Raw genomic sequence first — 26,661 nt, 5'->3', positions numbered from 1 at the left:
CCAGAATTTGCTAGAGTACAAGTTCAAATTTCTTTTTCTTTGTCTGGCATGTCTGTATAAGTTTATTGTTCCTTTGTTAAGAGGCTAGATGAGCCCAAGTTCTACCCACCCCTTTGAGTTACTCATCTCTGGATACCCCTATGTGTATGTGGGATGCACATGTTAATGAGCTTCTGTCTGTTTTTCTCTTGTTAGTCTGTCTTTCATCAGTACAGCTTAAGAAACTAGAGGGTAGAGGGAAAAATATTTTTTTCCTTCCCTACACTACAATAGTATTAATTACTTTACAAGTGTCTTCTAAATTTGTTTGTATTTTATTTAAAATCAGTTTACACTCATTAATTAAGATATTTAATTAATGGAATACCCTAAATTTTCCATTTTTGAAGCTTGAAGTGAATACAAATCACTAAAAAAAGGTTGTGAGAAGACATTTAAATTAATCCCTATAAAAGTAAAGGAGAAATGATGCAAAAAGTTTCTATTCTGGAATCTACAACTAAACTCTTGGGATATTTCAACTTGTTGGAAGAGTCTTTTCATACAACTCCTATTTTTAATCAGATAAATTTCTATTTCTATCATAAAAAGGTGAATTTGAGAAAAGCTTCTTATTCTGTTGCATCTAAATGTGGTGGAGCTTTCAAAATATGTATAAAAAATAATTTATTTGACAAGTTCTGTTTTATAAAAGAAATGTTTGTCAAAGGAAGGTTCTTTGAGTAAAGGAAAAGACAATACTTGGACTAATAGTAATATTTATTCATCTTTAAAAAAAAAGTGGAACTTAGAATAATCTATCAAAATATCTGAGCTTACTCCTAGTAGAGGGAGAGTTTTCTCAAAAACATTATGATCTACAGAGAATACTAATTGGAGATATTAACAATTTCAAATGCTTTAGTCACAGTACAACTCTGAAGACTACAGGAAACTGTATTTCTAAATTCTTAAAAAGAAAGTAACAAAAATACATTTTGAATAAAATACTGAATACATACTGTTAGAGATGATATTCTAAGAATAATAAGGAATGCAGGGGTCAGGGTCACGGGTCAGGGAAGGTCATCATCATAAAGGTACGACTAATGGAGGAAAAGGGGAAGAGAAAAAAAATCATAGTGACAAAGAAATGGAAGAGTTTAGCGGAGTTTAGTGTCCAGCTTTTTCTGTCAACATGATGCTCATAGTTACATGTAATCCAATTCATTTTCATCACTGTTTGGTATTTTATGTTCGTACCTGAAGATGTCATTGATCAACACTTGGTTTATGTGGAGTTTTCAGCTCTCATTAATGATGCTGCTATGAACATTCCTTACACGTGTTTCTGATGAACATATGCATGCATTTCTGACTGGTCTATACCTACAGGTGGAATTACTAGGTCATACAATAAGTGTACATTCACCTTCAAGGATGTACTGCCCATCAGTTTTCTAGGGTTACATCAGTTTACAAGCCCGTAGTAGCATAGGGGAGTTGCAGCTGCTTCATATCCTTACCAGAACCTGGGCTTGTCAGTCTCTTAGATTTTAGGTGTTCCACTGGGCACACTGTAGTAACACATGGCGGTTTTAATTTGCATATCCCACTTCTGAATGTTTATAAATCACGTGGATAATCTCTTTTTTGTATCAAATATTTTGCCCATTTTTTTATCAGGTTGTCTTTCTTTCTTATCGATGTGTAGCAGTTCTTTACACATTCTGATTCTGAGCCCTTGATCACTTACATGTGTTGCAAATTGTCCACTCTGTGGCTTGTCTATTTACTCCTTTAAAGCATCTTTTGATAAGCTCCACATTTTAATGTAGATAAATTTATCAAATTTTCCCTTATAATTGATTTTTAATCCTGTATAAGAAATCTTCTTCTACATTAGAGTCACAAAGACTTTCCACTATTTTATATTCTAGAAGCTTTATTGTTTCAATGTTTATATTTAGACCCACAATTCTACTTGATATTGACTTTTACGTATGACATGAGAAGTCACGTTTCACTTTTAAACACAGACATTAGGCCACTTTATCTGGACGTATTAACAAACTGTCTTCTCCCTCATCTCTATGATGCTACTTGGTTACACCCACTTGACTATGTATCTATTTGTAGATCTGAAAATGGGCACGTGGCTTAAAGATATCATTTTATACCTGAAAAAAAAAAATACTTATAATTTTCCTAAGACAAACTAAAGGCAGGATGGCCCTCAAGATCCTTCGGCAGGGAGGAAGTCACAAGAGACAAGCAGTCCGATGATTACATGGTGCACAGATATTCAGAGGGACCAAAGCTGAAGACGCGCGGAGATGTACCACCCCTTGTCATCCAGGTCACGCTCTTCCCTGCTCCGTCATCCTAGACCTCTCTCCCTGAGGACCTCAGGTGACATCTTAGTGAGTAGGGCTCCACCCCCAGTGAGGAATCACCCTCCTGCAGGACACCACAGGGCGTGTGGGCTGCTCAGTTCCTCCGGGCCTTCTTGTGCTGTGCCTGGTAATAACCTCCACGCCAGGCACCACGTCCTCCTCAGCCCCCCATCCTGGCTGCCCCGAAGTCTCCCCAGCTACCTGTCCCACGGAGCTCCTCTACGCTCTGCAGCCCTAGGACCTAGGGCTGTTAAGCCGGTGGGGCCCACACAATGCTTCCTCTGGAACAACCCCCACAGGAACCTCAGCCTAGAGTTATCCTTCCTCGCCCTCATTTGCCGCTTGCTCAGTAGGTCACCATTAATCCCAAATCAACCAAAAGCCACAACTCTGCAACTCCTCCTTCAACACTTAACCGCCATTTGAAATCACCCCTCCCCCGGCCACTCTCATCTCCTCGCCACACTCCCTGTCTTTTCCCACAATTGTTATTATTATTATTATTTTTTTTTTTTTTTTTGAGGCAACGAACATATTCCCGAGGCCACACAGATTGGTCACTAACGAGAGGCAGGGATTTGGGGGTCAGTATTCTTGTGGAACAAATACGGGTCCACCCTCTCTCTCCATTTTAGCAGCAATGTGACCCTCGGCACGTACGATGCCCTCTTTGTACTTCATTCTTCTTATTTGCACAATGCGCACAGCCGTTACCTCAGAGAAGCAGAGTGATCAACACATGCAAAATATCTAGCACCTGTCAACACAGCGCTAGAAATCATCCCCCGTTGTTGACCCTATGCTGTCCTGGGCGATCCTAGCCTCGTGGAATATGTAATGAGGTCGGATTATCTTGGTGTGCATATGGGTCTGGCCTGAGCATATATGAAGAGCATCCCACACAGTCCGAAAATGCCACAAAGAACACTCTCGTTCGTCTCCAGAAGGGACCAGATCTGGAGACTGGCAGGGGCAGCACCAGACGTGAGAGTCTAGCTTTGGGAGTTCAGGTCTGGTCATTTCCAGCGTAGGAAGGCGCCGCGGCAGACAATGCCAGCAGCCCGCTGGCCGAGCGTAAAAGAAGAGGAAGTAGGCCAATTAGTGCCTGTGCTGCTTAAACTCACACAAATTAGTCTATGTATATATATATTTAATTCTGTCTCGACCGTTAAAAGAATCCTTGGAAAGGCTTGGCCTTGGAAAAAGAAGTTGGGGTCCCTGTTTCATAGGAATGACACACAGAGAAAGCCCTCAAGTGTTACCAAATTCTGTCCTGTCTGAACCGGCCCTTTTCCAGCACACCACTCACAGCTGGTGTATATACAGCTGTCACCTGTCCCCACCCCCCCCCCAGCAAAAACACGCCTTATCTCTGCTGGAAGCATCTGGAACAGATACTTGAGTCATAGATGACTCATAAAGTCATAGATGACTTTACCGACCCATCAGCTCGGTAAAGACCCATCGAGTGAACAGACAGACTTCTCAGTTCTCCCTTGTTAAAGGAGGTGCTGACGATGGCAGACACCTGCATGAATTTACTTCGCCCGTGATACCCATGTTTGGGAACACCCTTTCCACACATTAAAATGTGCACGCGACGGCGTAAGGGACTATCACCCCAGTACATGGGGTAGCCCTCGGCGTTGTGGAAATGGATATCTGGATCTAGAAACCCCGGAGGCTTCTCTTCCAGCACACGGCAGAGACAGGAGCTGAGGCCGTGCTTTCTTCAATGTGAAATTTGCTAAATTAACCAAAAACAGAAACAGCACGTGGTGACCCTTACTTGAATAAATAACTTCGCTCGTACCCCAGGTTACGGAGATTGCTTATTTGGTTGTAACTAACTCTACAAGCTGTGGAAGCAACAAGGGGCAAACCTGCAAATAATTCTACAGGTCATGGGAATTAGTAGCTACCTCAATGGCGTTTGCCGAGGGAAAGGTAGGTCATGTCATTGCTTACCACTAAACGTGTCCCAGCAGGTAGAAATTTCCTGAGGGTAGGAATCAGCACAAATAATTTGTAATGGGAATAACTTCTTGCTCTCACTAACCAATTGCTCATTGCAATGAAAAACGAATGAACAAACCATTTATCATTATTTTTCTAAGTATAATATTGCTATTTAAAAACTATGTGATCATTTTTTCCAATGAAAATGGACCTTAAAAATAATGTGTGGCCATCAACAAAGGTCTAGCAAAGCCACTTGGATGCTTTACGGAGATAGTTGCTTCCTAACCCCCACCATCAGAAAATGAGCCGCTAAAAATCCAGACAGTTACAAACATGTGTGGTTGACCTTAACGGATACAAAATTGGTCCACCAGGATTTGCAATATTGTCCTACTAGTGCCAGCGGGGGCTGCCGTGCACCCACAGGGACAGTTAAATGGAAAGGTGAGGCACATGAATTTCATGCACAAGCATCTGTAAAGTCTCCAGGACACCCCGCGGAGGCAGCCCCCCACCGCTGAAATCTGCAGGGTTCGCTGCAGGAGAAATGAAGGTCACTGACTGACATTAAAACTGACATTAAAACTGACATGGCTCACATTTCAAAGTATCAGTGCTGATAAACTATTTCTTCTGTTTTCATAAGTAACTGACCCCAAACGATAGAGCTGAGAAATCTATATTCTAAGGCTGGACTTGAAAATTTGACTTTTCCCCTTACTCCTACTAAGACTGTAAACCTCTCCATTGATTTCTGATTAATTTGTTTCATTCCATTTTGAAAAATTCTATTAAATCCAGAAGAGGGTTTTCTTTTTTCCCCATTTGTTTGATTTCTAAATTCCAGAATAATTACTAGTGTTGTATTAGTTACAGGTGTACAATATAGCGATTCAACACAGACATCATTCTGTGCTCATCATGACCCGTGCACTCTTACAGAAGGGGTTTTCTAAAAGGAAAATGTTCCATATAAAAAGAACTTGCTTTCTGTTTGTTGCTATGCATGAAACCAGATTTGCTTTCATTCAAATCAACAAATATTGAAATCTCTTTGACACAAAGGCTTGTGGGGGACACACAGCATCAGCATGTCTGAGCATCCGCCACGCTGGGACCGTGTCCCTGCGACACCTGCAACCCAGCCGGGCAGATGGGCTTGTGTGTAGCTCAGGTGTTTCAGCTCTTACTGGTTTTCCAACTGTCTCTGTGTGTCACTCTACGACAAATACCTTCCTTTTCATATGCAAAGCTACCTTCCAGCCATTGCCTTTTACTCCACCAAGGAAACCCAGACCTGCAGGGGGTCAGGTGTGAGGAGAGGCAGGCCATCCCCAGGGATTTCACCTGAAGGCTGATTCAACTCCTTCCTTGCGGTGTGACCAGATGTTAAGTCTTAAAATGTCCTAGCCTCAATTTCTTCATCTATAAGACAGATATTTGAATAACTGGAACTTAATTTGGTGAAAGAATTGCAGGTGATTAAGCACCTTTTAATTACAAAGAGGCAAGGTAATTTCTTGTATGGGAGAGTCCACTTACAGGGAGAGTTCTCCATCCTGCAAGGGTTGATAGCCGTTCTGTCTCAAGAGTGGGCCGCACACACCCTTCAGGAAAGAAATCGCTCACAGCATGCTTGGGGAGAGCTAACTCCCATGGGGCCTGGGGCACAGTGGGAAGTCGCCTGCTTCAAACTAGAAGACATATCTTTGAAGTCTCCTGTTTCATTTTAAAAAGGTGTAAGACACTCCATTCTACTCTGTAACAGACTCCTGTTTATTATAATATAAATATGTTGTTCTGATTTACCTTTCTCTATAATACAGATGCTCTGAGATTCTCCCCTACTTACATGAAACTATCTTTTGTTCCTGGCATGTTACATTATTTAGGAGTATACAAGCTATTTCTCTAATAAGAGAAATACATAGATCTGTCAGCACAAAGCTCTCTAGTGCTCGCTCTCTCTCTCACACACACACATACACACACACACACACACATAATCCAACACTTTTTCTATTACAGAACTAAAGCCATTTACTAAAAGAGGCCACATTAAAGATTTGAGGTAAATTACATGTGGCTATATTTGGAGTCTCTGAAGGTGCTCTTCAGATCCCGACGAATGTATGAAACCATCAGTTCCCATCTAATGCCCAAATGTCAAGAAACGGTTACGTTGATAAAATATAACTGTTAAGCAATGTCTCAAAATTAGAAAAAGAACTTGTATATGAATTCTAAATCAGAACATAAACACCAAATAGAACTAAAATTAAAGTGTGAATTGAGAGGAGAAGCCCAAGACATAGCAACTGTAGATCGCCATTTTTTAACCCTCTGTTAAATGAGTGAATGACTGCATACCAACATAGTGCCAAACGAGAGTTAAATCACTCTCCCCCAGGATACCAAGAGCAAGTACAAATGGACTCGGAGATAAATCTTTACTAATCTCCAAACCCAAGTAAATCTTTTAAGTCTGCAATCCCAAGGCAGCATTACTTCGGTAGGCGGAATGAATCTGAAGAGAAATTTGAAAGCAAGGAAATTATAAGAATACATTTATATCAAACAACGATGACATCAAAAACATAAGTCTTTATGGGAAGAGTTGAGGAAAATTATAAAGGTAGGGCCAGTTCTTAGATTTAAGGTCCTACTAGGAGCTGAGTTTTAAAACATGTTTCAGGAAAGTTCAAACTTGGCTGTGCAAACATGGTTATTTGGTTATTTATGTTTAGTGTGCCTTCAGCTTGTAAACTCAAGAATGGCAGATGAAGGTGAAAAAAGGTGCAGGAATTGCCTAGGCAGCCCCAGAAGGAGCGAAGCAGAAGGTGCGGATGGTTTCTTTCTTTTTGTCAAATGGGGTCATGCTAATCACTTCTCTAATTTGTAATTTTCAAATTTTATATTTTAATTTTAAGGATAATATTGCAAAGTAAGTTTTAAGAAGCAGAAATACTGTTTTCCCCCCTCAGGGGCTAGGGTTGGGGTGGGAGGTTTACCAGATGTCTGCGTGAGCTACAAGCTATGCACATGGGTCAGGGAAGGAACACAAGTGTCCCTGTGGTACTGGTCCCATCATTTTCCTGTGGCAGAGTGCTGTCACTCCCAGGTCGAACTGAGGCATCCAGGAGCATTCTGAACCTTTCTGATGGAATTTTTTTTGGAAATACATAACAAAAATTATGAGGTAAGTGATAAATCACTAAATTCTACACCTGAAACTAACATTACACTGTATGTTCACTAACTGGAATTTACATAAAAACTTGAAGGGGGAAAAAGAAAAGGAAATACATAATATAGCCATTCTGCCTTCAAATGGTGTACTTTCTGCTCTTGGCTCAAATTTTTGGTTGTTTATTTGCTTTGTTTTGTTTCTTCTTTTTGTTCAACTCACTACTTTTTGTTCATAAAGGTAAGACTATGAGCTGAGAACCCTGAGTAGCTCAGACCAGCTCACAGCTGCGGGTAAGTGGAGGGGACCGTGTGGCTGTGGCAGATGGGAAGCTGCTGGTTCACATAAAATCTCGGGCTGTTTCTTCTTTAAGGGAAGAAACACATTGCTTACATACAATGTAAACTCAAAAGATACAAACCACTTACCCACATTCCATTTTAAGCCCGACACCCAGAAATGAATAACACATCTATGTTAGACACACAGACTTTTACATATCACAACCACATATGTGGGCTCTGGAAAGGAGAGTCACTGAAAACCTCATCTTTTCTTTCTGCATTGGTCAGCAGGCAGGACCACAAACAGGTGTTTTCTCAAATGATACGATCGATTCATAAGCTGTGAACAAGCATTGTTCCTACCTCTTGCAAGCTTTTAAAACCAGCCAGAGCCTTATAGATGACCTACTGCAAATCTCTGACTTTAAAAGGAGGCTGAAGGCCTAAGAGAATATGTTGGTTAGCTTAGTGGTGCTGGATATCCTGAAATATGTTATTAAATATTTATTAAAAATTGCTGTTACGAAAGTAGATGAAAGAGATGGTAACCTACTTGTAGACAAATGTGTGTGTTTGTAAAGCACAATAATAAATACATTTCTATCTTGCGACCAATTCCCTACACTCCCTTTCAGAGGACAGAAACAGAATGAACGCTTCCTAACTCATTCTATGAGACCAAAATTACCTTAATGCTAAAACCAGACAAAGACAGGAAAACCCATACCTCTCATGAGCGTAGATGTAAATATCCTCAACAAAATATTTGCAACTCAAATACAGAAGAGCTTAAAAAGAATTACATACAATAGTTAAGAGGGACCGAACCCATGTGTGTGGAGCTGATTCAGTACGCGAATTAATACATTCCATCGTAGACTAAAACAGGCTAAACACTAGACCAAGAGAAAAAATCACATGATAATATCAGTAGACACAGGAATAAGGTATTTGACAAAATCCAGCACCCACTCATGATTTAAAAAAAAAAAAAAACAAAACTGTCAGAAAACTAGGAAAGAAACTTGAAGCTTTCCCACTAAGATTAGTTCCAAGGCACGTGGGCCCTTACTCAATCACTCCTTTTCAACATCATCCCGGATGTCCTTACTAATGCGAACAAGGAAGAAAAGGAAAGAAAAGGATGGGATAGGCAAGGAAGACATGACACTGTACGTGTTCAGAGATGACGTAATAATATATGCAGAAAACCTGAAAGAGTCCACAGAGTAATTCCTGAAATAATAAGTGGTTACAGCAAGGTTGCAAGATGCCAGGTTAATATGCAAAAGTCAATCTCTTTCCCATATGCCAGCGACCAACAAGTGGAATTGAAATTAATTCACTGGTTTTAATCTATTATGTAGTTAATGATGCCTAATTTGACTAATGATGTGTGATTAGGGTACATACAAAAATAAATAAAAGAAACATAAAATATAAATAGACACCCCCAATTTGTATTTTTAATTCTGTAATTAAATAATGATTAATCTCCAGAAAGATGCAGTATTTCAAAATACAAACCAAAGAAATATGTTGAAACATACATTCACAGGTCAGAAAACCTTGTATTATCAAAGGACACACTGATATATAAGTGAATGAGAAAGTAACTGCAGAGGCAATCTTTTTTTTTTTTTTCATATTCTTCCCTAAAGCTTTCATACTCAGAAAGTTTTGCATTTTTCTCTCACAACAGAAAATGCAAATAAGCCAACAACAAAAAAAAGAAAACACGAATAAGAGAGAAATGTTCAAACTTGCCAATAAAAATATTAGTGACAAAATTAACGTCCTTTAGCAAATAGGCAAAAACTAAAACTATGAACATAATACTGGAAAACATTTCAGGGAGGCAAGGAGCCCTCTCAAGACAGATAGTCATGGTCTAAAATGGAAATAAGCTCGGCGATATGCATCAAGAACATTAAACATGTCCATTGACATTCACCTTCTGTTACCATTTCCACAACACTTAGTCTTAGATTCAAAACAAGCATTTGATGACTTTTGGAAAGGGATATAGATTTAAGGGTTTTAGAAATAATTCAAATCACCAGCAATAGGGAAATGATTAGAATATTCCCAAACGATGAAATCTTAGGTAAATATTAAACCAACAAACAAACAAAAAAACATGTTTTCATAGGATATTTCATAGCAAGGAAAATTTCTCATGATGCAATGTTAAGTGGAAAAAGCCAGATACAAAGCTCTATGTACAATATAATTACATTTTGCACAGTCCCCTCCATGTATACACACAAATATTTAGGTGTACTCAAGATGCTAGAAGGAATTAAGCCAAAATCTTACTAACCATGAGGGTAAAAACATTCTAACATTTTTTAGTTTTGTTGTGATTCAATCACTTCTGACTTAGAAAAGAAAGGATTTGTAGGAAGAAAAAAAGAAAGAAAGAAACCTCAATAGTCAGTAAAGTACAACATAAAATATCAGCGTGTCCTCATGCAGGCTTTTATGATATCCCTATTCACGAATCCTTCACTATAAGAAAAGAGTATTTTCTTTGTTTTACATACAGGTTATTCCTCTGCTGCTGTATGTAAGAAGGGACCTCATTCAGTCAAGTGGTTGGTTCTACACACACACTTAAATCTAATTGAATATAGTAGGTTCTATTTTTAAAATCACCTCAAAATAATAATAGGAAAAATTTTATTGCAACAGACAATATTATTTTTCCAGCAATTATCTGCCCGTGGATCTGAGAAGCGGCTAGTTTTTCTGGGTGGATGTTGTGAGTTACTAACACGAAGGCGAGAGCACAGCAGCAGGAAGCGTGGAGGGCAATGCTCAGAGCACGACAGCTCAGTCAGGACTCCGTATCTTAATGCCATCTTTACCAACTCTAATGGAAGGCTTTTAAATATGGGCTCGCAGGCTGCATTTCTGACGCTGAGAAAAACTCATTTCTCCCAGGAAAACCTGAGACATGATTCTAATTTCTCAGTGCTGGCGGACAGTCAAGCTCTTATTCTCAGGACTTCCCAGCTCCTTTCCCGAGATACCAGGAGAATCCGCAGCTCTTGGGTGCTGAAGTCATTGGCCATTTGCAATTGTTCACCTTACTAAGGGATGTTCGAAAGCTGTTTTAGGCAATACAGTGGCGTTCCCTATCACACCAGGAACTAAAAAGGCAGTGGCCAAAAAAAGTCCCATTTTTATCCCTTCTTGGAAGCCAAGTTTGTCTGACGGATGCTATTAAGGATTTCAGGCTTCTATTAGTCAACATTTTTATTTAAATGTAGGAAAGGATAGAAGTGTTATGTTAGGAGTATTAATACCCCCAACCATGAAATCACAGAGCTTAAGTTAACTTTAAAAGGCCACCCAACACACTCTCAGGACCAAGGAGAGACAATGCTAAAACACTCAGGGTATTTAGGTCTTTGCTTAAAAGCCTAGGACAAGCAGGTTTCTTTGAGTTTATTCATTCATTCATGTTGGGATTTCATTAGAAGTTCTTCCTGATATCAGGGCTAGGCCCCCTCTATTGCAATTTGAGCTTCTGGCCAACCTCAGAGAATATGGAATAAACCATTTCTTTTACTCTGTTCATTACTCCCTGAAGATTCACTGGGCCCAGGTCTCCCTACTTGGTGTTTTCTTCCAAACTGAAATTTAAGTTTAGTCCTTATCCCTGTTTTTCTAACGGAGCGTCTCCACATTTTCTTTCTTCTACTGAAATTAGAAGTAACCAGGTCCCATACTAGCTACATGCTTTTATTTGAGGCGTATGAATACACGCCACGCCCTAATGTAAACCCAGGGCAAGTTATGTGGGAGAACTGAGTGTATGAAACGACATTTTTAAAGACAAAATGTCGCGGTACCTGGCTAGCTCAGTCAGTGGAGCGCATGACTTCTGATCTTGGGGTTGTGAGTTCGAGCCTCCTATCTGGTTTAAAATAAAATGTTACGGATCATGCATCCCAGGAATAAACGGTGTTCCTAAGTTGTTACAGCACTCCTAACAGGAGCATCACATTGTAACTTATTCTAGAACTCACCCATATTAATACACGATCTTATTTTTTTCAGATTACACTACCTTCAAACCTAAGTCATCTCATGTATATCTTTAGCGCACTATTTGGCCATTGATCCCATTAAGGATTTGGCACTTGAAATAATGTGATGATATTGAAATGTACCCACATTGGGAGAAGGGCATCGAAGCTTTGACCACGACGCACACTCCGGATCAGGCAGTTCAAACGGTTGGATCGCACTGAAATACACCCACATCACCCCCACGGCGTCGAAGCAACGCAGACCCTCCTCAAGAAAAAGAAACCACTGAGGAAGTCCCCCCCGAGAGGCCGTCACTGGGAAAGCAACCTGTGGAGGCTGACGGTGCTTCCCAGCCTTACCTGACGTCGGTACACGTGATGCAGGTGATGTCTCGACTGTTTGTTGTGATCAGGTTCAAAGCGACTGACGTGTCCTTGTCGGAGGTCGGGTGTGCTCCACATTTAAAGAAAAATTCCTGCAAGAATGAGGACTCTGTGAGAAACCGCACGCTTGGAGCCCGGCTGGCCCTTTCCCCCCACACACGTTTTCACAGCGAACGATCTCTCCAGGCAAGAGAGGAAATCTGTCAGGAGGGGTGGGTTAGACCTGAGACCACATCAGATCTTTGGAAGGAAGCTAATGCCCTCATTTCAAACCAGTCAGCAACCCCCTTTGTAGGGGGGTCCGAGTGTCTCTGCTCATCTTCCTTTGCTCTCTCAGCCCTGGAGCTGGGGAAAGGCCCTGTGCCCCCAGGTTCGTGGTGCCCTCCGTGGTCAGGGAGTCGGGCAGCCGAGCACCATGTGAGCGCAGCAGGGAGCCTGCGACAGCATCTCACAAATGAGGAAAGGGAGACCCCGAGCCGTGACATGATTTGCCCAAAGTCAAACAATCAGAGGTGAAGGCAGGACGTAACTAGACTTTCTTTCTTTTTTTTCTTTTTTAAAGATTTTATTTATTTGACAGACAGAGATCACAAGGAGGCAGAGAGGCAGGCAGAGAGAGAGGGGGAAGCAGGCCCCCTGCTAAGCAGAGAGCCCGATGCAGGGCTCCACCCCAGGACCCTGAGATCATGACCTGAGCCAAAAGCAGAGGCTTTAACCCACTGAGCCACCCAGGCGCCCCGTAACCAGACTTTCTAAGGGGAAACCCAGTGCTTTGTCCACGGCGCCGCTCACAGTCAGTCCGGACGCAGCAGGGATGCGACACGGAGTCAGGGGCCGGGGGACAGCCCTGTAGCTCCGCAGGTGCCAGCACGCAGACTTGCACCGCGGCACAGCGGGACTCTCCTGCACGCTCGCTACACGCCTTCCGCCTCGCGCAGGGTCCCAGGTCGCCCTGCGAGGCCCGGACCCGCCCGCGCCGAGCCGCGGGGGATGCGCCGCACCTGGGCGGGTCTCCCTGCGCCGCCTCGTCAGGCCTGGCCCGCGCACGTGCTTTCCCTCGCTTCCCACGGAGGCCGCATTCTCTTGGCTGCTTGTGTAATCCCTTCTCAACCCAAATCTTCGTTTTATTTTTCATTCTTCTCCTTGTTACTTCTGTGTGTCCGCGCACGCTCCACCCTCTGTGCACGGAGGTGCTCGGCGCCGTGACTGCTCGGCCCCTTGCCCGACCGTCCTCACACCTTCCACGACGACCACGTCCACGAAGGGAGGTTCTCTGCTGCGGCCGGAATCGGACGCGAGCGTATCGCTGGGCAACGGGACGCGCACACCGCACTCCCCCGCAACCCCACTGGAGTGCAGCTACTCGGAATACGGACAGCCGTGCCCCTTCAAACACTAGACTCGCCCTCTAATTACAGCCCCAGATAGTAAATGTTTTCGGCTTCGTGGATCCTTGTCGAGCTTCTCAATCCTCACTGCAGCCTAAGAGCACCCACAGACAATATGCAGACGGACACCTCGGTCTGGTTTTAGCTACGAAAACATTTGGAAAATGGGATTTTGTCCTTAAGCCATCATTGATGGTGCACCCCTGATCTAGACGCTGAAGAATTATGGAATCCCTTATTCAGACCTGTATCTTAAGAGTGTCCTGCAGAAAACGGGCATTAGATATATATTCTTTTTTTTTAAGGTTTTTATTTATTTGACAGACAGAGATCACAAGCAGGCAGAGAGAGAGAAGGAAGCAGACTCCCCGCTGAGCAGAGAGCCCGATGCGGAGTTGGATCCCAGGACCCTGGGACCATGACCTGAGTCGAAGGCAGAGGCTTAACCCACTGAGCCACCCAGGCACCCCTAGATATATATACTTTTAATGAAAAAATCAGTAGGTTTATTCAACAAATTCTACCATCATCCTTTTATATATCTGACAGCACGACCCTTCATTTATTCTTTCCCTACTCAAAACTAAACTAAACTCATTCTTCTCTGACCTGAGATACAGTGACTAACATCTGTGGTTCTCAATCACCAGGTGTACCAGAATCACCTGGCTGGGGGGTGGGGGGTGTTACACTAGATGTTGCTGGACCCCACACCAGAGTTTTCTAATTCAGTAGTGCCAGAGGGGGCCCATGATTTGCATTTCTACCACGCTGGCAGGTGATGCTTTTACCACTGCTCTGGAAACCACACATTTGAGAACCATCGAGTTATACTGACCTCAGTGGTAAAGGGAGTAAACCCTGCTTATTCTCTCCGAAGACGACAGCTGTAGCATACTTCGTTTATTGCATCTACAAATGATGCCGCGTCTTAGGTAACAGGTGTTGCTCTCCAAACCTCTGAAGCGTGCCACTGTCTAGACAAGTGTCCCAAAGCCAGCTGTTCTTATTTGCAAGGGTCCTTCCAGTCCCTGATGGTATACCTGCTAGTTAGCGAGAACCTACCCTACCCGGAGCAGGGGGCATACAAGTCGTCCTGCCTGCGGTCCCCCAGCCCCAAAGATGAGGGTGTGATAACGGTCCCCAGCCCTAAAGATGAGGTGGTGACAACAGTCTTGCTTTGACAGGTAGGGAGGCTGGTGCTTCTGTTTAGGTGTGTTCATAGTGTCATGTCTCTGAGCCCTTATCTCTCCCTGGAGTGACATGGAAATCATACTGATGAGTTTCTCCCCCCACCCCCCCTTTTTTTCTAAACAGGGAATGCTACCTTTAGAAATTTTACAAATCCTTCAAAGGCCAGTTCAAGGATGTTAAGAAAAAGATGTAGAGCAATTCCTGACTGCCAAAACAAAAGCAGGAGGACAGGAATGACCCTTACAAAATACACTGGGCTGGCTGCAACCACTTTCAGTGACATGAAAGAAATCCCACTCGTAACACAAAGTAATTCCTCCAGAACAGCTGAGTCGGCGGGGCTACTGAGAAGGTATTTCATAAACAGATAAATAGACAGTATTTATATTTTTTCTTAGCTTGCAAAAAACTACTGGCAGAGGCTCAGCTAACAAATCACAAACTGTTCTAACACCAGATAAAATCCAGCCAGATAAAAGCCACAGTCCTTTTTATTGGGGGGAAATGGATGCTTACAGATAATAGTATAAACGGTTATAGATATTCAGAAAGTTCCAGTATTTCACATGAGCTGATAAAACTAAGATACAAATGATCAATTATCTTATTAAATATAGATATCACACCAGTGAATTTCAACACTTTCTCCACCGGTTTTTAGGAAAGGAGGCTCTTCTGTGGTGCTAGAGTGATTGGCAGGACCGGGGGGAGGGTCTGGGACTTCACCCTGCTCGCAAGCTCACATGTTACTATATGCCGCAGTGTCCTGGCTGCTGGCAGAAGACACGAGACTCCTGGGTCAGAGACAAAGGACCGCGTGATTTGGAGCTCAGGCAGAAAGAAGTATGGGCACGATGACCGTATCAGTTCCCCTGCTCCCCAACAACTATGGGATGAGGTGGATGAAAAGCTAGGTGCTACAAGTAAGTGGTTCTGAACTCCCTACAGGGGAGGACCTGAGCTCAGGGAACCCAGATCTTTCAGAAGGAGCTGCAAGCAAACCATCCTTTTGTCCTGAAGGGTGATACTGTCTTTATTATACTGGACAATAAGCAGATCTCTCTATGACCTCCTTGAAAAGGTCGTCCAGAACAAGAAGGGAGTAGGCGGCTCCCTCACAATGTGCAGAAACGCAAGAGAACCCTGGAGAACTGTCTCCCTACAGCAGTGACGCAATTTCTGACTCATCACGAACGTGATCTGGTCATTTCCTTCCCAATGCCATCAGTGGGCTCAGATGTTGGTAGTCTTTTGATATTTCCATTCTGCATGCAAAATACACAGACAATAAAGCAAAGCAAAGGAGAAAAACCTTTAAAAACAATTCTACCTTGGGTAGGGCATCTGTGACTCCTAGTGAAGGGAATCCTAGTCCCCTTAAATGTGGGTAAAGGAAGGTTCTCTAAGGGACCCACCCCACCTTTTACAAATGCTAGCTTAAGATAAATCAGCTACAAAAATAGAGAAACCAAACCAAACCAAAACAAAACAAAAACAAGTCCCGTTAGATTAAATGAATTCTTCTACCCAGCCTGGAACTATAGTTCCCATGGGCGGCTCATTTTAATTGGCTCCACATACTCAATTCTGGGAAGCCATAATTAATTAGCTATAGAGTTAGAAGGTACGGCAGTGATTGGCCAGTTTTCTTTTTTCCAATGATAGTATAAACTATTTAAAAAATGGACCCAGAATAAGACTTTGAAAATGAGCTTGGCTTTATACTGCAACCATGTTCAATGATATATGAGTGTTTTCCAGAATTCAGCAAAGTCATATTCTTTAAGTTCATAGAAACGTACTCACATTGTTACCAATTCTGTAGACAAGGCTATGATTCTTTCCTTCTGCTCTCAGTGAGTTATATTTTATCATAACTCACCTGTCATTGCAGACTTTGGAGGCCTGACCCTCTAACCAAATCAGACCCATAAACACCAGAAGTATACACCAAGGCAAGACCCATGAACATCTCAGTTCAGCTGTTGGTGGCATCTCCAGAAGCCACCCTCTCCCCACTCCGCCCTACCACCTGACTCCTGACTCAACGCCAATGTCTCTCACAAAGAAGGAAATAACAGTAACTATGGAAACAAATAAACAAGGCAGCAAAACCTGAAAACAAATTCATACCAAGAACCCAGATGTATAGGAACTTATAGGATCGGAAGCTAATTAGTCAACTCCAAACACAAATCAATGTGTTCCAAATTTCTATGGAAAGAGCCGACAACTACTGTCTGGAAAGTCTTGCATGTCACAAGAACAAGATAGTTCTACAAACCTGAAAAAACAATGGTGAGACCCTTCTTCTTTGTTCTTGAACATTCTAACAGCTTTCAGTGAACTTCCCAAGGTTAATGATTTTTAGAGATACTGCTTAACCATAGTGTGTTTTCCAAATAAAATACTGTGTGTGTCTTTTGAGTTCATCTAAATTTGAGTTGTATGTCTAAATTTGAGTTAATCTCCAAAGCTTTCTTAGTTAATGTGCTCCAAGGAAAGCACATCTTTCTCTTGATAAAATACAAGGATCGCACATTTTCCACTAGAAGGCTGCAGTAAATCTGTGGTTTCTACTGAACCAGTCACTGGCCATTTGCATGGGTCAGAGTCAAGTTGGGGAAACACGGCCCGTATCAGTAGATCAGCTGCAGGAATTTATTTATTTTATTTATTTTTAAAGATTTTATTTATTTATTTGACAGACAGAGATCACAAGCAGGCAGAGAGGCAGACAGAGAGGGGGGGGGAAAGCAGTCTCCCCGCCGAGCAGAGAGCCCAACGTGGGGCTCGATCCTAGGACCCTGGGACCATGACCTGAGCTGAAGGCAGAGGCTTTAACCCACTGGCGCCCCAAGCTGCAGGAATGTAATCCTGAGATCCAGTTACCAAGGTGGTAGAAGCACCATAGGGCAGGATCAGCAGTGCTGGGGCTCTGACCACTGGCAGAAAGAAGCATAGGAGGATGGCGGGAAGAGGAAGCTAACTGCTGGGAACTGGGAGGGTGAGAGAGGCAGCCACTGCCAGGAATGTTTCTTTCTTTTTTTATTTTTTAAAATATTTTACTTATTTATTTTACACATACACACACACAACACAGAGCATGTGAGAAAATACAAGCAGGGGGAGCAGTAGAGGGAGAAGGAGAAGCAGGCTGCATGCAGGGCTCGATCCTAGGACCCTGGGATCGTGACCTGAGCCAAAGGCAGACACTTAATTGACTGAGACACCCACCTGCCCCCAGAAACGCTTCTTGAAGAGAAAGCAAAAAATATCCTGGCATCTTCTGCCTTCTCTCTGAATAACCAGCTCCCACTAGGTCTCCCCTGGGCAAAGCCTGCCCGAAGCAAGGACAGGGAGTGTGGGAGCTGATGTTGGCCACGGCCAGCCCAAAAGCCCAGTATACCACACAGAGAGGGGAAAGGCGGGGGATTCTAGAATCAAGCAGCATGATTTATATATATATGACATAATATATGTATTATATATAATAAATTGTAATATATATTGCAATTTATATATTGCTATATATATTATATTATAATGTTGGTATATTGAGTTTAAACTCAAATAGACCTATTAAAAGATTAAATTTTCAAATAAGAGGGACCATTGTTACTATTTATGAGAAAACTGGTAAGGAGCACGTTACATCTCTATCAGAGGGCCTCACACTTAGCAAGTTACAACAGACAACCTTTCACGTAGACTCAATCTAAAGGCATCTCACAGCTAAAGCTTCTGTCAGTAGCCAGCAACAAACAGAGATCCCCACTGGAGGCTCTAACAGTTCCTCATCAGGTTAGATCACATCCTTTTGGAAGGAACAATTGATAGTTTTCAGTCTTATTATCCATTTCGAAACATCATTATTCATGTTCATGTTATAGCTTTCATTTTCTCCAAGCCAAAGCCTGACGCACGGCGTGATCACCACACTCTCCACTTGGTTCCTAAGGACAATCAGTGACTGAGCCATGCCGAAGCCTGTTCCCTGTGACCTGAGAGCGTTTTGCCTCCTATGCTCACTTTGTGTTATGTAACTCTAGAAGTTAGTTCCGTTATTTTGGATACAAAATAACTCTGCAACTTGTTTTACTTGTAGATTTTGTTAATTTAACAATGTCTGTCATAACATCAAGTTACACTTAAACAAACAGAATCTTAAAAGCTAATGAGCCTGTTACTGGGTTCACTAACAAGTTTGTTTTCTCTTAATAAGGTGTTAACAAAGAAAGAAAAGTCAATATATTCCCATAAAAAAGGAAACTATGTCAGTACTTGCTGAGAAGGACAGCTGCTGACTGTCCACACCATGACCACTGCCAAAGCCTTAAGGGAGGGTGTATGCCTCCTCCATGGCCCTGCGTGGGTTAATTACGAATGTGTGCATTATATGCACAGAAACTCCCAGAAATCCACGGCAGGTGTGCATGCACACGCCAAGCCCATTCTACGCAGCAGAAAGTCTTCAATGTCAAGCCAGCAAGCACATGGCTCTCTAATGTCACCACTGGCCAGGTCCGCAGTATTTCTACTTTCATATCACTACAGCTATTGTTAAATTTCAAAAGTATTTTAGAATTTTTATCTTATTACCAAAGTTAAAAGTATATAGTAGGTCCATTTCCTGGGCTAATATATAATAAGTAATACAAATAAAAATTGCTCTGAAAACACAAAGTTTTTTCTCTTTTTCTCTCTAAATATGCCAGTAACTTTTTATTTATGGCAAAACCTGACATGCATCGGTGTGACATTATTTCCAGTCTGTATTTGCCCAACTCAGTGTCACTGTTCATACTTTTCACTGCAAGATCATTGTTTGTTTGTTTTTTTAATGATAAGGTGTAGGTATACAGTCCCGGAGATATTCTAGAGTCAAAACGTATGAATTGTAAAATCTTTCTACAATCAAAAAGTTTTTAAATTTAAAGCAATTCTGACCCCCACGGTAGTAGATAAGCAACCGATTCTATACCTAAAATTGTCTTAAATTCTTACTGATCCTGCGGGACAATCCTTCAAGTACCAGATGCTACTCTTCCCATTAATCACAGCAATGGTGGTTTGGGCTCAGTCCACATGAGCAGCTTAAGCCTTCAGATACGTATATAAATAAACCCACGTGGACTTCCCACGTTTCCCATTGCTACTAGATATAAACAATTACACAGGTTTTAATGCCACATGCCTTCAAGAAGTCTGACTTCAAAATCAAAGCTATAGATATCACCCTGCTTATCTTCTTCATCCACACCTGGATTGGGAGTTCTTCCCTGTGCCTGACCAGAAATTTATTCTACTGTAACACGCTCAGTCATCTAGTTATTGTTTTAGGGATAAACGGGGGTGGGCAGTTGTTGAACATTGCTGGGAATGTCAAAGGATTCCTGTTGAGTAAAGAGGAAGATCAGAAGTCATTACAGATGATTTTGAAATGCATGGTTTCAATAGATGGCTTTGTTCAGACACGAAAAAAGAACAACAACAACAACAAAAAAAACCAAAAACAGAACAACAAAAAAATGGAACTCACAGATACAGAGAACAGACTGGCAGTTACCAGAGTGGGGGGGGATGTGACAGGTTGGGGTGGGGGGTGAAGGGGTACAAACTCACATTTAGAAATAAGCAAAGTCGCAGAAAATGATCCCCCTTACCCTCTCCAGGTAATTGCTCAGACATGCTCAGATCTTTGTACCTCCCTTTCTCGTCCCTAGTCCAGGGTGCACAGGTGGCCAACTCAGTCAGAACAGAACATTCCCCCACCGCAATGACTTGGAAAGAACCTGTCTGAGAACCAAGCCAGTGTTCAAAAGAGAACAGAAATAAGAGACAGAAAGACAGAGTTCCAGCAATGGCCTTTGTGCCCTGGATCCACCTGTGCCTGTCATCCTGGTTACCTAAGTTATTATATCTTCTGTAAGTAATAGCCATGCTTCCAGGGATTATTTTTCCCCCAAGGTTTATCCATGAAAAAATTTTTAAAAAAAAAGGAAGGAAAGGAAAGAAAAAAGGAAAAAGAAACGAAAAGAAAAAAAAAAGTGCAATATTTTCTCCTGGCCCAGGCTTGACCAGTATCTGAAGATCCACAGGTAAACAAAATCCTTAAAAGAATCCATAAGCTTGGAGGAGAAAGACACGTCAACAAACATTTGCACAAAAATAAATAAATAAATAAAAGTGGCCAATTCCTACAGATGCCTGAGCCATGGGGACGAGAGAAGGATGACCAGCTTGTGGGGGAATGAGGTTTTGCTTTTGAAGACGTGGGCACTGGGTCTTACAAGGTAAGAGTCTGGCAGGCAGAGACGGTAGGGCAGTGAGCAGGGGAACAAGGCTGGGTAAGAACTGCCGCTGGGGGCTCAGACCCGCTGGAGCGCACCGGGCTTGGGCAGAGGCGTAATGGGAACTGCGTGATTCCTCGTGCATATAAGCACGGATCCCAGCCCATCAGACTCAGGCTGGTGCTTTGAAAGCCTGGGGGTGTGTCAGTCTCCCCACTGATGAGGACTGACGGGTGGCACGGAGAGTGTGCATTCTGACTAGTTCTTCGTCGCCAACTTTGAAGGATCACCCTTTCAAAACAGGTTTTTGATTTAACTTAGCAGTGCACAGAAACTTCCAAGACAAATTTCCACATTAGCTTTCAGAATGGAAAACGGGATTTTCTTTTTTCTTTATTACCTTGAGAAGGCTTTCACTCCAAGGGTTGTGCCCTATCACTGGAGAATTTTGACAGCAAATGCTTTGACTATCGTCATCAATGTTTCTCAGCGTTTGTGCAATATTATCCTGCTCTCAGCATCCCTTAAAGGTCCTTGACTCCAACGTTTCTGGAATATAGGGGCTGCCATTGGGTTGTATTTATTCCGTAGGGGACGGACTCCCTGAATGTGAGCTGAGAAGCCCTGAGCGCCAGAGGACCCATCTTTTCATAACATCTAATTTTCTCCCAGGAATTCCTGGCTGGTTCAGGAGAGTCCGGTTAACGGTTTCCACAGGACCGCAGGCTTTCTTTCTCCAGGTCTGGCACACACTTGACTAGTGGTTGCTCACTTTTCTTGCATTTCCGTCGTCAGTCCCACCATGCTTGGGCACGTAACTTCCCTCCAACCACAACAGTAGTTACTTAGCTGGTATCATCGGCTCAGTGTACAAGATGAGTAGATCTTCTCCTTAAATTCTATAGCCTAGCCAGACTATAAAAGACAATATTCATTATTCTGGCTGTTCTTTATTTCCTTTAGAAGCTAAAGGTTTCACAGGCTCTCATAATGTGTCGGCTTGAAAGCACATAAAGGCATCACAGCCTTTGCTGGTTTCATTATTTAGGCAAAGCTCTCCAGCTTCTGTCCTCAGATAAATAAAATAAGATGTTACAATATTTTGTCGTTAGCATAGCATTTCCTTTTGTAATCCTCCACCGCTGAATACACAGCCAACCTCCAGGAGAGGACACATAAACAAGTATCTGTTAGCTGGGTATCATTTGCAAGGAACTGAGGGGACAGGTCATAATTTTGAAAATTTCCAGTGACTCACCATCCCTGGATGAATTGTGTTCCCACTGATTTCTAGGCATTCTCTAGAAATTGGCAGTTATTTTACATTTATTTCTAAATGTGAAAAAAAACCCTCATTCTATTCAATAATGGCAAATAATGTGAAAGGATTGTTGAATCCTGTCATTTTTTTCTGGTTATATATGCTTCAGCTCAAGCACGCTGCCCTGAGAAAGGCCTTTGGAGCCTTTCCAGTGTCAGCCCCACCATCTTTCCCTCCCCCCCACTCCCATTTCAGCCATAAAGACCCTTTTCCTGCCCTAAAGGCTGTGTGCGTTCTGTTGCCTTTGATTCCTTACACAGTATCTCCCAACAGGGACAGTCTTTCTCCTACCTTTGCCCTCGAAACACCCAAGTGTCCTTCACGGCTCAGCTTACAAGTCATCAGCCCTCAGAACCTTCCTGATCGCCTAGGACTGGTGAGAGGGATTTCCATGTTACCCTTTGCTCCTATCCTGCTCTTACTGCCTGGGAAGGCCTTGTTCTATGATACTGACACCACCTGCTTTTCTAACAGACTCCTCAGAGGGTAAACAACCTGAAGGCACTTTGTCCCACACCGGGCCCAAGGCTGAGTACACAGCAGGTGTCAGAGCAGTCAAAAGACTTGAAGAGTCAGAAAGGACAGTGGGGGGACTTCTGGGAAGGTGACAGAGTAGGAGAATCCTAAACTCAACTTGTCCCACAGATACAACTCAGTAATACCCACATCAATCAGGGCAAACAAACAAACAACAAAACAAAACAAAGAACCTAACAGGTATATTCAGACCATTCCATCCTAAAACAGTAGAATATACATTCTTTTCAAATGTACATGACACATTCTCCAGAACAGATCAAATGTTAGGCCATAAAACAAGGCTCAACAAATTCAAAAAGAACTGAAATTATTTCATGCATTTTTTTCTGACCACAATGCTATGAAACTAGAAATCAACTACAAGAAAAAAAAAATCTGGAAAGAACACAGGTACATGAAGTTTAAATAACATGCTACTAAATAATGAATGGCTTAACCCAAGAAATCAAAGATGAAATAAAAAAACCCATGGAGACAAACAAAAAGGAAAACACAACAGTCCAAAACATTTGGGATGCAGCAAAAGATGTTCTAAAAGGGAGGTTAGAGTAATATAGGCCTACCTCAAGGAGCAAGAAAAATCTCAAAAAAAAAAAACGACCTAATCTACACCTAAAGGAGATAGAAAAAGAAGAACAAAAAGCAAGAAAAATCTCCAAAAAACCAACCTATTCTTACACCTAAAGGAGATACAAAAAGAAGAAGATTCCAAAACCCATGGAAGGAAGGAAATAATAAAGATTAGAGCATAAATAAGTAAAATATAAACTATATAACAATACAGCAGAGCAATGAAATCAGGATCTGTTTCTTTGAAAAGATCAACCAATTGATAAATCTTTAGACACACTCATCAGAAAAGAGAGAAAGAGAGAGACAGAAGACTCTAATACGCAAGTCAAAAATGGAAGATTAGAACTAAAAACCAATACCACAGAAATATGAAGGTTTGTAAGAGAATATTATGAAAAATTACATGCCAACAAACTGGACAACAAACCTAGAAGAAATGAGTAAGTTCCTAGAAACATAATCTCCCAAAACTGAATCAAGATAAAATAGAAAATTTGAACAGACCAATTACCAGAAATGAAATGAAATCAGTAATCAAAAAACTCACAAAAAACAAAAATCTGGAACCAGTTGGCTTCACAGGTGAATTCTAACAAACATTTTATTTTATTTTATTTTATTTTACTTTACTTTTTAAAGATTTCATTTATTTATTTGACACAGAGAGAGAGAGAGCACAAGCAGGGGGAGAGGCAGAGGGAGAAGCAGACTCCCCACTGAGCAGGGAGCCTGATGTGGGGCATGTGGGATTCTATCCCAGGACTCTGGGATCATGACCTCAGCCGAAGGCAGATGGTTAACCAACTGAGCTACCCAGGTGCCCCTCTACGAAACATTTCTTCATTTTATTTTATTTTTAAGATTTTATTTATTTCTTTGACAGAGACACAGTGAGAGAGGAAACACAAGCAGGGGGAGTGGGAGAGGGAGAAGCAGGCTTCTGGCTGAGCAGGGAGCCTAATGAGGGGCTCAATCCCAGGACCCTGGAATCATGACCTAAGCCAGAGTCACCTGAGTCACCCAGCCAGCCCTCTACCAAACATTTAAAGAAGACTTAATACCTATTCTCACGGAATGAAGTTTCCAAATTCATTCTATGAGGCCAGCATGACCCTGATACCAAAACCAGATAAAGACACCACAGGAAAGAGAACTCCAGGCCAATATCTCTGATGAACACAGCTACAAGAATCCTCAACAAAATATTAGCATACTAAACCCAACAATACATTAAAAAAATCATTCACCATTATTAAGCAGATTTTATTCATGGGTTGCCAGGGTGGTACAGTATTTGCATATCAATCAACATGATACATCACATCAACAAGAGAAAGGATAAAAACCATATGATCATTTCAACAGATGCTGTACAAAGCATTTGACAAAGCATTACAACCAAAACCCTTAACAAAGTAGGTTTAGAGGGAACATACCTAAACATAATAAAGGCCATACGTGAAAAACCCACAGCTAACATCATACTCAATGGTGAAAAACTGAGAGCTTTTCTGGTAAGGTCAGGAACAAGACAAGGACATCCATTCTCACCACTTTTGTTCAATATAGTATTGGAAATCCTAGCCATAACAATCAGACAACAAAAAGAATGGATAAGGAAGAAGTAAAACTTTCATACTACTTGCAGATGGCATGATACTTAGGTAATATGATATAGAGAAAACCCTTAAGACTCCACAAGAATACTACAAGCGCTGATAAGTGAATTCAGTAAGGTCCCAGGATACAAAATCAATAGACAGGAATCCATTGCATTTCTATACAATAATAATGAAGTAGCAGAAACAGAAATTAAGAAAATAATTCCATTTACAATTATGGTATAATTAACAAAACATCCAGGAATAAACTTAACCAAGGAGGGTAAAGGCTGTGAAAACTGTTAAACACTGATGAAAGATTTGGAGATGACACAAACAAATGGAAAGATATTCCATGCCCTTGAGTTAGAAGAACAAACATTGTTGAAATGTCCGTACTACCCAAAACAACCCATAGATTTCATATAATCCTATCAAAATACTGACAGGATTTTTCACAGAACTAGAATAATCTTAAAATTTATATGGAACCACAAAAGACCCCTAATAGCCAAAGCAATCTTGAAAAAGAACAAAACTGGAGGTATCACAACCCCAGATATCAAGATATACCAGAAAGCAGTAGTAATCAAAACAGTGTGGTACTGACACAGAAACAGACACATAGATCAAAGTAACAGAATAGAAAGCCCAGAAATAAATCCACAATTCTATGGTCAATTACCTTCAGCAAAGGAGGCAAGAAGATGCAATGGGTAAAAGACAGTGTCTTCAACAAATGGTGTTGGGAAAATTGGACAGACACATACAAAAGAGTGAAACTGGACCACTTCTTACACCATACACACAAACAAACTCAAAATGGAATAAAGATCTAAATGTGACACCAGAAATCATAAAAATCCTAGAAGAGAGCATAGGCAGTAATTTCTCTGACACCAGCTATAGCACCATTTTTCTAGACGTGTCTCCTGAGGCAAGGGAAACAAAAGCAAAAGTAAACTGTTGGGACTTCATCAAAATAAAACTCTGCTCAGCAAAGGAAGGAGTCAACCAAACCAAAAGGCAACCTATTGAATGGAGATGATATCTGCAAGCAACACATCTGATAAAGGGTTAGTATCCAAAATATATAAAGAACTTAAACAACACAACATGAAAACTGACCAAATAATCCGATGTAAAAATGAGCAAAAGACATGAATGCACATTTCTCCAGAGAAGACCCACAGATGGCCAATGGAAACATGAAAAGATGTTCATCATCACTTGCCATCTGGGAAATGCAAATCAAAACCACAATAAGATAATCACCTCACACCTGTCAGAATGGCTAAAATCAACAACCCAAGAACCAACAAGTGTTGGTGAGGAGGTGGAGAAAAAGGAACCCTGGTGTGCCGTGAGTAGGAATGCAAACTGGTGCAGCCACTGTGGAAAACAGTACGGGGGATCCTCAAAATGTTAAAAATAGAATTACCATTAGATCCAGTAATGGGTATCTACCCAAAGATGAAAACACTAATTCCAAAAAATTATATGCACCTTTATGTGTACT

At 41.7% G+C, this 26,661-nt stretch overlaps 1 protein-coding gene across 3 annotated transcripts in view; it reads right to left on the bottom strand.

Annotated features, from left to right (window-relative positions):
• PRKN (parkin RBR E3 ubiquitin protein ligase) overlaps nt 1-26,661 on the bottom strand; it is a 1,064,961-nt gene that overhangs the window by 538,736 nt on the left and 499,564 nt on the right. For all 3 annotated transcript variants that reach the window (XM_032337964.1, XM_032337965.1, XM_032337966.1), the window contains one exon: nt 12,209-12,324. In XM_032337964.1, coding sequence (XP_032193855.1) covers nt 12,209-12,324 — 116 coding nt within the window. The remainder of the gene's footprint in view (nt 1-12,208; nt 12,325-26,661) is intronic.

Source organism: Mustela erminea, chromosome 4, assembly GCF_009829155.1.
Source record: "Mustela erminea isolate mMusErm1 chromosome 4, mMusErm1.Pri, whole genome shotgun sequence".
NCBI classification, from domain to species: Eukaryota; Metazoa; Chordata; class Mammalia; order Carnivora; family Mustelidae; genus Mustela; species Mustela erminea.
This window is presented reverse-complemented; position numbering and strand designations above follow the sequence as displayed.